This window comes from Lolium perenne, chromosome 1, assembly GCF_019359855.2.
Source record: "Lolium perenne isolate Kyuss_39 chromosome 1, Kyuss_2.0, whole genome shotgun sequence".
Classification (NCBI taxonomy): domain Eukaryota; kingdom Viridiplantae; phylum Streptophyta; class Magnoliopsida; order Poales; family Poaceae; genus Lolium; species Lolium perenne.
The window spans coordinates 175,388,589-175,401,718 of NC_067244.2; the positions used below are offsets into that span (position 1 = coordinate 175,388,589).

The 13,130-nt window shown below is 45.6% G+C and overlaps 1 protein-coding gene across 1 annotated transcript; it reads left to right on the top strand.

Moving 5' to 3' along the window:
• The first annotated feature begins 6,027 nt into the window (after nucleotides 1–6,027).
• Nucleotides 6,028–8,206, top strand: LOC127305046 (F-box protein At5g49610-like). Its single transcript, XM_051335480.1, has 2 exons — nucleotides 6,028–6,809; nucleotides 7,058–8,206. Exons 1-2 carry the CDS (start codon nucleotides 6,079–6,081, stop codon nucleotides 7,884–7,886), a joined length of 1,560 nt encoding a protein of 519 aa, XP_051191440.1. The 5' UTR covers nucleotides 6,028–6,078; the 3' UTR covers nucleotides 7,887–8,206.
• The last annotated feature ends 4,924 nt before the right edge of the window (nucleotides 8,207–13,130 follow it).

The following is a 13,130-nucleotide window of genomic DNA, read 5'->3' on the forward strand; positions in this document are numbered from 1 at the left end:
AGCCGCCGTGACCTCCACCCCTGTCGTCGTCGTCGGTGAGCTCCTCCACAACTGCTGTCATCGTTGGTGAGCTCCCTCCCCTCCCCTCCCTCTTCCTCCCCCGCGCAAGCACAACGTGCTCGACAAAGTGCTCGCTCGGTTGGCTGGCCAGGTCGGCGTGGTTGAGGTCGATGTCGGCGACGACGGTCACGTAGGAGTCGTGCTCTTGCTTGTGCTGCTAGGTTTATTGCTGTTGTTGCTCTAGATGCATTGCTGCTGTTGCTCTGGATGCATTGCCCCTAATCATTTTGCTTCATATGGTGTTCATATGAAGACCAGCTACTAGCAGTGACATGCTATATTGGCTCTATCTGCTCCAACGGTTCATTTGGAGCCTGGATTGCTAGTGGTTAGAATATTGTTATGCTGCTAATCCTTGTTGTTGCTTGTCTTAAGCAATAGAAATTGTCTATGCCTCTCTGTACTTGCTTACCATTAACTGGTGAGCTAGTGATGCTTATTGGAGTGTTCTATATCAGTGACATATCTATGCTGCTACTACATATTGGTGTTGGTTATTGTCAACTTATATCACTTGCTATGCCTGTGTGGCTTACTGGATCATATGTACCTGTTGTTTGTGGAGGTTTACTGCCACTTGTTATTGATGAACCATGTGATGGTAATGATTCAATTTAATTCAATGATATTAATTTGATTTCCATCCTTTGTTGGAAATAAATCCATATCTGAACCTGTACAAGGCAATGAAGACTTGCTCACTTGGTATGCTACTATGCTACTGTGGTATCCTTGTGAAGATTTACTTGATGGATTCTTGTGAGCTTATGGTATGCTACTATGCTTATAATGCTCTGATTAGTGGGGATGCTTACTGGATCATGTGCATATAGTTCATATATTTCCCTAAAAAGAAAAAATGCTCCCTGACCAGATGCTTGATGTCTTGGCTCAGCCAATGATGCAAAGGCTGAGGCAAAAACTTGGATAAGAACAGATACTAAAATGTGTGATTTAAATGGAATGCTTATGATGGTATACTAAAATAGAGATATTCACATTAGGGAATCATGTAAATGAATGCCACTGTGGTATCCTTTGAAGAAAATGGGAAGTTTCTGATGGTTTAAAAGACTAGGTGATGCTAGGTTATTAAGTTGGCTGTCAAGGTTGGTTTTATCTGGTTAACTTGGATAGGCTATGTGTTCTTGCTTACTTATGCATATCCATCTCTACTGGATTGACTAGCTCAGGCTTGGCCTCTCTCTTGCCAGCATCACTTGGTTACTACCAAGGGATGAATAATCCCTTATGGTACCCCAGCTTTGTTTTGAACTCAACTGAGTAATGATAAATTTCTATTTGTTGTTGGCTTTGATGAAAATAGAGATATCCACAGTAGGGGATCATGTAAATGAATGCCACTGTGGTATCCTTTGAAGAAAAAGGACTGTTTCTGATGGTTTTAAAAGGCTAGGTGGTGCTAGGTGATTCAGTTGGCTACCAAGACTTGTCTCATCTGGTTAGCTGAGATATGCTATGTGTTGTTGCTTGTTTAGGCATATCTATCACTTACTGGATTTACTGGTTCTTGATTGGCCTCTCTTTTGCCAGCATCGCTTGGTCTATATACCAAGTGATGAATAATCCCTTTGGAGCATCTGCTCCATGCATGCTATGTGTGTTTGAGCATCTTGACTTATGTCACCATGGTTGCTGGTTTGTTGGTGTTTTTGTACTTGCCGATGATTAGATGGTTGGTCGATCACTCGTACACTCGGGGGTGGAGCAAGTGAGCCTAGTGTGATGGCACAAGTATCAATATTTTGTGCATCCTACCTGGCCTCGCTTACTCCATCTCTGGATGTTAATATTTGTTTCGACCAACAAAGTATGAGGCATTCCATTTAGTTCATACTAGCTACTTCTTAATTGCATTGGCCTTTCTTCCATTTTAGTGCCGATGATTAAATTGTTTGGTCACTTGTACACTCTGGGGTGGGGCCAGTGAGCCTGGTGCGATGGCACAAATATCAATCTCTTGTGCATCCTACCTGGCCTCACTGACCCCATCCCGGAATGTTAATATTTCTTTCGACCAACAAAGTATGAGGCATATGATATCTAGTTGAGATACCACTTGGCTCTTTCTTCCATTTTAGTGCCGATGATTAGAATGTTTGGTCACCTATACGCCGCAATATACTTTGTAGATGGGCCCCCTTTCCCCGGCCGCCGTTCCGTGAACGAGTCTTTGACGAGACAACAACGCCGACCTGCCTCTTCGGCGCATCACCACTTTTCTTCTCTCGCCGTCCAGTACGTGAACGATTCCTTAATGCAAAGACGGTGCCAGCCTCCCTAGCATCATGCCGACCCCTGTTGCCGCGCTTCAGGCCGTGTCTCACGCGCCCTGCACTCTTCGCCTTTTTGCCCGGTGAACGAATAGACTAATCGTTGGAATAAGGAAGCCGATGACGGCCGATCGCAATTTAATCTTGCGACCGGCCATCATCGGTTTCCTTATTCCAACGATCAGTCTATTGGTTCACCGGGCAAGAAGGCGAACAGTGCAGGGCGCGGGACACACGGCCTGAAGCGCGGCAACACGGCCCGGCATAATGCTGGGCAGGCCGGCACATTCTTTGCATCAAGGACTCGTTCACTGGACGGCGAGGGACTGCCGTGGTTCTGCGCCGGAGAGGCAGATCGGCGTTGTTGTGTCGTCAAGCACCCGTTCACGGAACGGCGGCCAGGGAAAGGGGGGCCCTTCTGCAAAGTATACTGCGGTGTATACTGCAACTATGGTTTCTGACCATAGTATTTGTGTTGACCAACAATGTATGAGGCACTTATTCCATTTTGTCATTCCATTTGCTTTGAGATTTTCAAAATGCCGATGATTAAAATGTTTGGTCACCGTACACTCGGGGGTGGCGTAACTGAGCCTGGTAAGATAGCACAAATATCAATCTCTTGTGCATCGGACTTGGTCTCACTTACACCATCCCTGAATGTTAATATTTGTGCTGACCAACAATGTATGAGGCATTTATTCCATTTCTCTTGTGCATCGGACTTGTTGGTCTCACTTTCTTCCATTTTCATCATAGTAGAAACTGGATGAAGACCCCGATGCAAGCGAGCCTGGTGGGTAGAGATGAGGGAGCAAAGGAGGAACCGGATGAAGACTACTTTGTATCTCGAAATTGTGAATTTTGTATGAATTAAGAGTTGTATGCAAAACATTTGACACTTGCCACTATATACGTATCTCGATCGGGCTCTAAGTAATGTGATGATGATATCTATGTTATATCTGTGCAATGTACATGATATTTATATTATATCTGAATGTTGTTGTATATAACCTGTATATTGCTGTCTATAAACTGCATGTGTATAGCAGGCAGCACAAAATCGTGTATAATACAAGCAAATTCTGTGGCGCACTGAAAACCAATTCTATGGCGCACGCGTTTCTGTGGCGCACCTAAACACACGTGCGCCACATAAACCTTAATTCTGTGGCGCATGGGCCGGTGCGCCACAGAAACCTTATTTTTGTGGCGAAGTTTCTGTGGCGCACCTCCCATGCGCCACAGAATCCATTTTTGGTGCGCCACTGATGAGGCTTTTCCTACTAGTGATTGTCGATGGACAATGGAAAATGTAGACTCAAAAAATGGAGCAGTAGCATTCCTGTGATTAATAAGTTCATTGCAAACTTCAATAAAGTCATTTTGCTCTTGGATGATATTGTTTTTTTTTCGATAAAGGATGCTTTATTACTTTAATAAGCAATTACATCCAGCCTCAGCATAACCAGGATGCACACAGCCATTTTGTTGTCTCAAGTCCAAAAAGGATAAATAATAAAAACTAGGCGAGATACATATCGGAACGATGAATCATATAACGCCTAAAGTGTAGGTGGGGCATCTATCCGTAGACTATGCTGCCACCCATGTAGGGAAAAAGTATCCCTCGCCGTAGCCTCCAACCGTGTACAGACCTCCGTACATAGCTGTCGGTTCTCCACTCGCTGTAGAGGTAACCATGAACGGAGAATACCTGTACATCTGTAGATGACCTGCAACAAAGAACAATTTTTGTCATTAAAGATCTTGTCATTTCTACATAGCCAAAGCGTCCAGATAACTGAAAAGAGAATGCAAATTTTAATTGAATGCAATTTTAGAAATATTGTGAAGAGAAATGCAACACTTGTTACCTTTTTTTTTGAAACGGAGGCAAAACCTTGCTCCATCCATTAATTAAGAAGAAGGCGCTCAATTTTTAGGAGAAAATCGGGCGAAAACCTACAACAACATGGACACGTCCACCCAAACACCATGCACCCACACATACCAACACAAAGATCATAGAGCCACACGAACTAACACGACACACCTACACGCACCGACAAGGGGGGACACCATCAATCAACCACAAATGTCTTTCTTGTAGCACACTTCTCTTGCTTCTACACTTGTTTGGGCTAGCACCATCACTCTTGGACGTAACCTCACAGCCAGGGTACGCAGTGGTGAAGGTAGCGAGAAAAACGAAGATCTCCCTGGCAACGAAAGCTCCGGGCACAGGTGCCAACACTCCTCACTTAGCAACCACATGTTCACCGGACTCATGCGAGAGATAGACAGGTGCGTCGACAACATCACTCAACTCAAGGTCAAGTGTCTGAGTCGTGATCATGGCCATGCCCTCATGCTCAGAGGCAGCTAACTCATTAGGCAGCGATGATGGCCCAGGAGGAGAGAAATAACCGTGGAAGTGCTCTTCCTCAACCACTGAGGACGTCTTCTCAGAGGAGTCAAGGCCCGACCTAAGCTTGCACTTTGGCGAGCCCCAAACCAACACAAGGACATGCTTCAGTTGGCTCCATAGAAAAACCAGCACACACCAACAACAGTTTGAGAGCTGCGAGCTCTTCATGACGTGGGCAAGACGCCTCATCGACACAGATATCAACTAGCTGAAGGAGCTCCATGTGCATCAAGGCAACATGTGACTGATAGAGAGAGTCCAGAGTGGCGTTGATCTTGAACTGCACGCAACTCGTAGGAGAGGGTATTGGCACCACCGTTGCAACCGAGTGGCCCATGACCTCAACCCAACTTCGGGGTGATGAAGGGGGACGATATTGAGCAGATGGAGAGTGGCTCCGTTGGAAAGGAGCAGAAGCGACTGGAGATCGAACAGAAGTGACCACGTCTTCACCAAGAGTGGCAGGAAATCGAGCACGACAAAAACGCTCCGGTGACGACGATATCGGATGCATCTAAAGGGCCCACGACATGTGCTGACATGGTGGTCACGCGCGTGGCACCTGCAACATCTCCCACGAGCACAACGCTTGAAGTCGAGACCACACTCAAGACCTTCCCCTCGAAGCAAAGATGTTGGCTCACGGCCAGGGCGGCCACCCCGACCCACTTGCAACCGAGCCTTCATTATCTTCAACAGCAACAGATGCAGCGCAGATCTTCACCGCATTACCCTCAACCTGCAGCTAATGTGGTGTTATGAAATTGCAAAGGAAGCTTTTCTAAATTATGCTGCACTAGTTGGACTGGCATGCTATTTTTTCAAGCTACACCATAGGATCGCTCTGGTCCCGAAATTGATTACAATTTCTTATGTAGAACACACGCAAGTTCAGTCTAATAGTGTAGATTTGCAAAAGAAAAGATGGAGGACCACAATTTGAATGAGATGCAGCTACTTTTTGGGGTGTATGATTTGAAATGTGTATTGTTTTTTTTATAGCACTGTATTGTTTTATTTTAACTTCAGCCTGAATATATGTTTGAACCCTGATCGGTGGCACAAAGTCTGAATTTATATTATCACGTAGTCTGAATCTTGTGTGCAGAATGAACCGCCTTAGGTACGCACGAAATCCCTCTCAAAAAAAAAAAAAAAGGTACGCACGAACCGTCACGGTAGGAGCAACCCTAGAAATAGGGAACTTGAGCTCTTGGAAGAAATCAAGAAACACTAGGTCGCGTGCGCGCGATCGCGAACGGGATCAAGGAACGGCGAACTGGACCGACGATGGCGCCGGAGCTGGCCGCAGCGCTACCCGAAGACGTCCTCACGGAGGTCCTCCGGCGCCTCTCGCCGCATGTCCTGGCCGCGTCCCGGTGGGTCTGCAGGGCATGGCGCGACGTAATCGACGCCCGCCTGCGCCACCTCCTGTTCTCCCACTCGGTGAGCGGCATCTTCATCAACTACACCGCGCGCACGCATGGCTTCTCGAAGTTCTTCTCCCGCCCCTCGATGGGGCCGGCGATCCACGGAGGGCTCGACTTCCTACTCTGTGATGGTGTCAAGGTCACGGACCACTGCAACGGGCTCCTGCTCTGCTACGATGGGGAGCGCGACTACGTCGTCAACCCGGCCACGCGGCGGTGGGCGCGTCTACCCCGACGGCGCCCTCAGCCGCACATGACGGGATTCGGCCAGAGCGCCTGCCTCGCGTTTGAACCCGCCGTGTCACCGCACTACGAGGTCTTTCTGATGCCGTGCCTTCCCAGCGACGGCGACGGCGACGGCGAATCGAATGATGAGGAGGACACGTTGCTCCGATCGGAGTGGCCTCCCGCATCATACTCGCTGCACGTATTTTCGTCGATGGCCGATCGGTGGGACGAGAGGACGTTTCTGCGGGAAGGCGAGGCAGAAGGGATCGTCGCTCACACTTATTCGGATCTACGGTATCATCATGCCGTCTATTGGCGAAGCAATCTCTACATCCATAGCCGGCATGGCTGCTATCTTACGAGGTACGTACCTTTTGCTAGTTCTAGGTTGATCGACAACAAAATTAGTTTAAAGATGATTCTAGAACCATTAGAGTTGTATTGTGATTCAGCCACACGAGAATTGCACATGGGTGTGAGTTACACATCTTTTTTCCGAGTTGCGTGTAAACTGCAAATGAAAATGGTTGACCAAGAATTAAGTTAATTCTAGGTCAACCCAGAACTAGCCGCACACTAACTTGTTTTATCCGATCGTTCACATTTTGTAGAATGTCCTCGACAAATCACACGTACAGAGTAATCAGACTACCAGGTGACGATGATGTGAGACAGGGAGGATATCCATACTACCATTTGGGGAGATCGCTCGAAGGGATCTATTGCGCACAAAATAAGTACTGGAATAAGCTTCTGCTTTGGCACCTCAGCGAGCCATCACGCGATCAAACAGAATGGGTGTTAAAGCATGATATTGATCTCGCGGCTTTTGCACACAATTTCCACGCACTCAACTACCGTCAGATGTTTTTTGAGGAGGACCATGCTCAACAAGTGGGCGGACCATGGATACTACAGGATGTTAAGGACTTCCAGAACTTTGAGGAATTATGGATCTTTGACGAGGATAGCATGGGATCCTGGAACTCTGAGGAGCATAACATTCTTGACATTGACGATGCTTTTGAAAGAAACTATGGCGGAGGAGGTCATCATTTTCTAGGATTTCATCCTTATAAAGAGATCGTCTATTTAGAATTTCCAATTGGAAGAGGAGTAGCCTATGATTGGAACAGCTCGAAATTTCATGACTTGGGCAACTTAAAACCACAAGGATACCATTACCTCCAACTAGGTACAGATGCATGTTTCCCGTACACGCCTTGTTGGATGGGGCAATTTCCTGGAAACGAATTGGAAACTCAACTTAAATATGAGGAGCTATTGACAAAAAAATTGGAATTGGAAGCTCAGCTTGAAAGTAGCTCCAACTTTACCTGTGTGGACGAGTACGAGCTGCACAAACACCGTGGGCACGCCAACAGGATCAAGGACTGTGCCGCCAAAACCCGTCGAAGACGTCGCATCGTGGCTCGGTAGGAATCTACCTTGACCGACATGAAGTTCAAGGCGACCAAGTTCAACCTTGGCACCGCTGGATCCAGGTTGTTTGATTAGCTTCCTTGAAACCAAAATGAGCATGTATGTGCAAATAATTAGAATATCAAATTGAAGATGAGGAGATGTGGGACACCATACTCATGTTCGAGGCCCCGTACTTGCAACTTGTTGGCCCAATGGAAAAGTAAGTTTTAGACCATATTCTTGTATTTGCTTGCCCTGTTCGTGTATCTTGTATTTGCTTGGAACAAGCCAACCATGTGTACCAGTAATTTTGAAATCCTGTGTGTAGGTGGATCCGGACTATAGACTGCTAAAAGTTATCACAGGAAGAAAGTAGACTTGTAAATTACTCAGCAGTTATTTTAGATACATAAAACCACAAAACTCATGGCCACCGTGTTCACTGTTTACAGCATTCACTAATTACTGAAGTAAAGAAAACCACCATAGTTCAATTGTCTTAAACCAACACTTTTTTCATATTGATGCTAGCAACAAGCATGCATGGCCACAAAACTAAGTTTAATCTGGGGGTGAAATCGACAAGCCATTTGCTATGGTGCTGTTCTGCGATGTCGCCTGGGAACGAGCATGTCTCGGACAAGTGATCGGATTTTGGTGATGAAATCTAGTATTCTTCTTCAGCACCACTAGCACCACCCAAATCAACGCTATGATCAGCAGCCTGAAATGAGGAATCGAATATGAAGTTAGAATGTGAACTAGATCTAGTCAGCAACGTTATTCCGTTGACCTACTTAATCCTAGTAGTACTAAGTAAATCTATAACCAAATTGTGCAGCCTCTTTACAAGGAAATTTACAAAGGAACAGGAGTGTACAGGAAAGCTTGCCCCTGCGTCCCCCACTCGCCCTCGCGTGGTGACGGGGGAACCCAACCCCCCCCCCTCTCTGCCGCTAGAGAGGATGGCCACGCAAAGGTTGGCCGTTGCTGGCAGCGACGAGGTCACTACTAGAAAAACAACTATAGTAATATTCTCAGTTTCTCACCCGTAGCGCACTAAAGTAGTGGTGCGCCACGGGTATATAGCCATGGCGCACACAGAATTTTGGTGCTTTTCATGCATATTTTTATAGTCGTGATGCACCCTAAAAAGTGATGCACCACGCCTATATTTTGGCCGGGCAAAATATGATTATCATGGAAGATTTTTTTGCAGTAGAGTTCTCCGAGTTTTGCTCGGAATAGGTCACCTGGAGGAAGCTGAGACCGAGGCTATTGCCGGAGCCGATGAGGAATCCGGCGACCATGCGGAAGAGTCCAGCTAAGCCCCTCCAAGAAAGATTACAGCAAAGATGTAGCAAAAATATATGTTCAGAGAACTGAAGGTGCTTCATCTCCGGCCAAAGAGGAAGAGAAATGATTTGATCCTACGTGAAAAACATGGAACTGTGTCACTCGGTCCCTTTGAGAGTTTGTAATAACTTAGTAAACTTTATGCCTTTGCTAAGTAGTGTGTGGAAACATTTAAGGTGGAAAATAGTTATCCTGCTACTTGTTAGTTTACATGCACATGATTGGTTTTTTGAAGCAAGTGTTGGTTTCCGCATATTTTCGAATAACATGTTTAAATTTTTACGAGTTGGAAAACCTTTTACCGAGAAAACTTGTTGCGGCAATAGAGCCAAATAGCTAGCCATCAAAAACCTTAGAGCCATCCCCCAACACTAAGTGTCCAAAATCTTTACTAGGACTCCACACATTAGCAACAGAAAATACGTAGGCTAGAAAACTTAAGCTCATGTACAGCAGGGCGGTTTTTAAATATCCAAACTAATAATCACATAGGCAGAAACTTCTAGCTCTACGTTTCTAGTTGGAAAAAATTACATGATCCAAAAATAAAAAAATAAAGAAGGTAAAAAACTTGTAGAGTGAACCAAACGCTTTTCATCGTTCATATAACACTACAGGAATGGGAGGCTACGCCGAGGGCCAGGCTATACGCCGACGGCCAAAAGTCGGGGCCGTCGGCGTATGGCCCGGCCAGGCTAGCCTGCCCTTTCGACCCTCGGCGTAGCGCGGTCGTCGGCGTAGCGAGGTCTATGCCGAGGGCAGCCCTCGGCATATCTTTGGTCCTAGGCGTAGACAAGGCTACGCCGACGGTCACCCTCGGCGTAGGCCATTATTCAAATTTGTCTAATTTTGTAAAAATCATAACTAATTCATATGATGTCAGAAAAATGCGTATGAGGTATCAAAATGTTCAGAAAAACATCCTCTATTATGTCAAAATCATGCATATTTGAATCATGTACAGTACCATGTTAACATAGAAATAATTCAATCACTTTCTTATATGTCCTCAGGTTCCCGTTTTAGCCAGATGGCAATTTAAATGAAGTCAGAAAATCTCGCGGAGCCGCATGGCATCATTTTATATGTCCTAGTAACCACTCCAAAATATGAAATTAGGATACGGCAATTATTTTGGAAAACCCTTCACAAACAGGGCTATCACGTCCGGAGTTCTATGGCTTTTAGGGCAATGAGTAGGAAACGGTCCGTGACACCGCATAGTTTGTCGGAACGAGGCCATATTTGGCACGTGTGTGGTCCCTGGGATGGGAAGCAAGGCCCCGGGAACGGATTTCCAATCCGACCCATGGGCGATGGTTTTTTCATTTTCGGGGTGCCAAAATGGTTTTTTTTGTGAAGCAGCTACATGGGGCGCATTTTAGTATTGCGCGAGACCTCCGCGTAGTGGTAGGACACCGGCTTCGCACCACATATCACATGCCATATGTGTGTGCTAGCTATATGGGAATCCATGCGGCTTCCTGCGGTTTCCCGCTGAATCCGCTGGAAAGTGACCGGATTTGAACTAGGGCTACACTTTCCGTCGCTCAATAAATTTCGGGAAAATTGTTTTTAGGTATGAGATATCACTTTATGTGCGAATTGTTTTCTGTTTAGCGCGATGGTAAACGGGTGCACCAGCGTGCCCGGTACGGCCATACCGCATCTTCGTGGGGGCCCGTTTTGGCCAATGGCAATTTAAACGAAGTCGGAAAATCCCGCGGAGCCGCATGGCGTAATTTTATGTGTCCTAGTAACCACTCCAAAATTCGGAATTAGGACACTTATTTTGAAAAACCCTTCACAAACATGGCTATCGCGTCCGGAGTTCTATGGCTTTTAGGGCAAATGGGTAGGAAACGGCTCGTGACACCGCATAGTTTGTCCGAACGAGGCCATATTTGTCACGTGCGTGGTCCCTAGGATGGGAAGCAAGGCCCCGGGAGCGTATTTCCAATCCAACCCATGGGCGATGGTTTTTTCATTTTCGGGGTGCCAAAACAGGTTTTGTTGAAGCAGGTACATGGGGCGCATTTTAGTATTGCGCGATACCTCCGTGTAGTGGTAGGACACCGCCACCGCACCATATTTCACATGCCATATGTACGCACTAGCTATCTGGGAATCCCTGCGGCTTCCTGCGGTGTCCCACCGAATCCGTTGGAAACTGGCCGGATTTGAACTAGGGGTGCACTTTCCATCGCTCAATAAATTTCGCAAAAAATGTTTTTAGGTCTATAACACATCACTTTATGTGCTATTTTTTGTCCGTTTAGCGTGTTGGCGAACGGTGCACCAGCCCGTCCGATACGGCCATTTCGCATCTCCCGAGGGGGCCGTTTTGGCCACATGGCAAATTGGGCATCATATTTGGATTCCTCTAATTTTTAGGTTCAAATTATGATATGGATGCTATATTTAGATTCCTCTAATTTTCTGATCGATTTAGAGATATTTTTTGGGGAATTTCGATTTTCCGATTTAAAGATATTAATTATTCCATATTAAATAGAAAAAAGACCAAAAAATGAAATCATTTTATTGTTATTTGAATTCAATATTATTATTACTTATATATTCATTGTTGTCTACTAAGTAATTGTTTGGGATTCAAAAATAAAAAGGTGTGCATCACGGTTCAAGGGTTAATAGGGTTGATATGCTATTATTATCAGCAAGAGGTGTCAATTCTATAATGGAAGCTCATCCGAATGGAACCAAAAAGTGAAGCGTGCTGATGCTGGAGTAGTATGAGGATGGGTGACCGACTGGGAAGTTTAACCATGATTGTAATTTGACTAAGATTAAGTGTAGTTAGAGTTAAAAGTGTATTGGGTGAAAGATAAACAAGTAAAAAAAATTGTGTAAAAGAAATTAAAAATTTAAAAAATTTAAAAGTCTATGCTGAGGGTTCTGCCGTCGGCATATAGAAAAAATATTTTTTTCAATTTTTTTTTGAATTTTTTTTTGGAAAAGGGAAATTTGAATTTTTTAAAAGTCTATGCCGAGGGTTTTGCCGTCGGCGTAGCAACGCCGAGGGCCGGGCTACGCCGACGACGATAGTGGCTTGCCGAGGGAGTTATACGCCGAGGAGCTATACCGAGGACGGCCCTCGGCGTAGCCTACGCCGACGGCCAAAGCAGGCTACGCCGAGGGTTCCCAGCCCTCGGCATATAGCCTCATTCCTATAGTGTAAGAGACATATTTACATAGTATGAAATGTCCTAAAAGTGGAATTGGCGTAGTTGTGCGAATTTCATGGTCGATCTGTTTCGTCATAGACGTCACCTGGATCCACCCTCTTTCGTTTTCGGAGGAAGTTTTTAGGCATGTCTCATACTTCACCAATATCTATGAGGTAGTAGGATCCCTTATGCAATGTTTTTTATAACGAAAGGTCCTTCCCATGTTGAAGTCAGCTTGTGAGTCTTCTCATGTTTGAGGCGTAGCACCAAATCTACTTCCTTAAATGAGTGTATCGATGATACGTCTCCAACGTATCTATAATTTCTGATGTTCCATGCTAGTTTTATGACAATACCTACATGTTTTGTTCACACTTTATATCATTTTTATGCATTTTCTGGAACTAACATATTAACAAGATGTCGAAGCGCCAGTTCCTGTTTTCTGCTATTTTTGGTTTCAGAAATCTTACACAGGAATTTTTCTCGGAATTGTACGAAACAAAAGCCAAACCTCCTATTTTTCTGAGGGACACACGGAGCCAGAAGGGCAAGCCAGGGGGAGGCCCACGGCCTCCAAACCATAGGCTGGGGCGGGCTCAACCCTGGCCGCGCCGCCATATGGTGAGGGCCCCTCGGGACTCCACCGACATCGCCCTTTCGCCTATATAAAGCTCCTGCCCCGAAAACCCTAAAAGAACCGATGATATTGCAC

Bases quoted from the DNA above. Each gene is read 5' to 3' on its own strand.
- LOC127305046 (XM_051335480.1), top strand. From the start codon at position 6,079: ATGGCGCCGGAGCTGGCCGCAGCGCTACCCGAAGACGTCCTCACGGAG. The intron at 6,810-7,057 runs GTACGTACCTTT...CACATTTTGTAG, and splicing joins CATGGCTGCTATCTTACGAG to AATGTCCTCGACAAATCACA.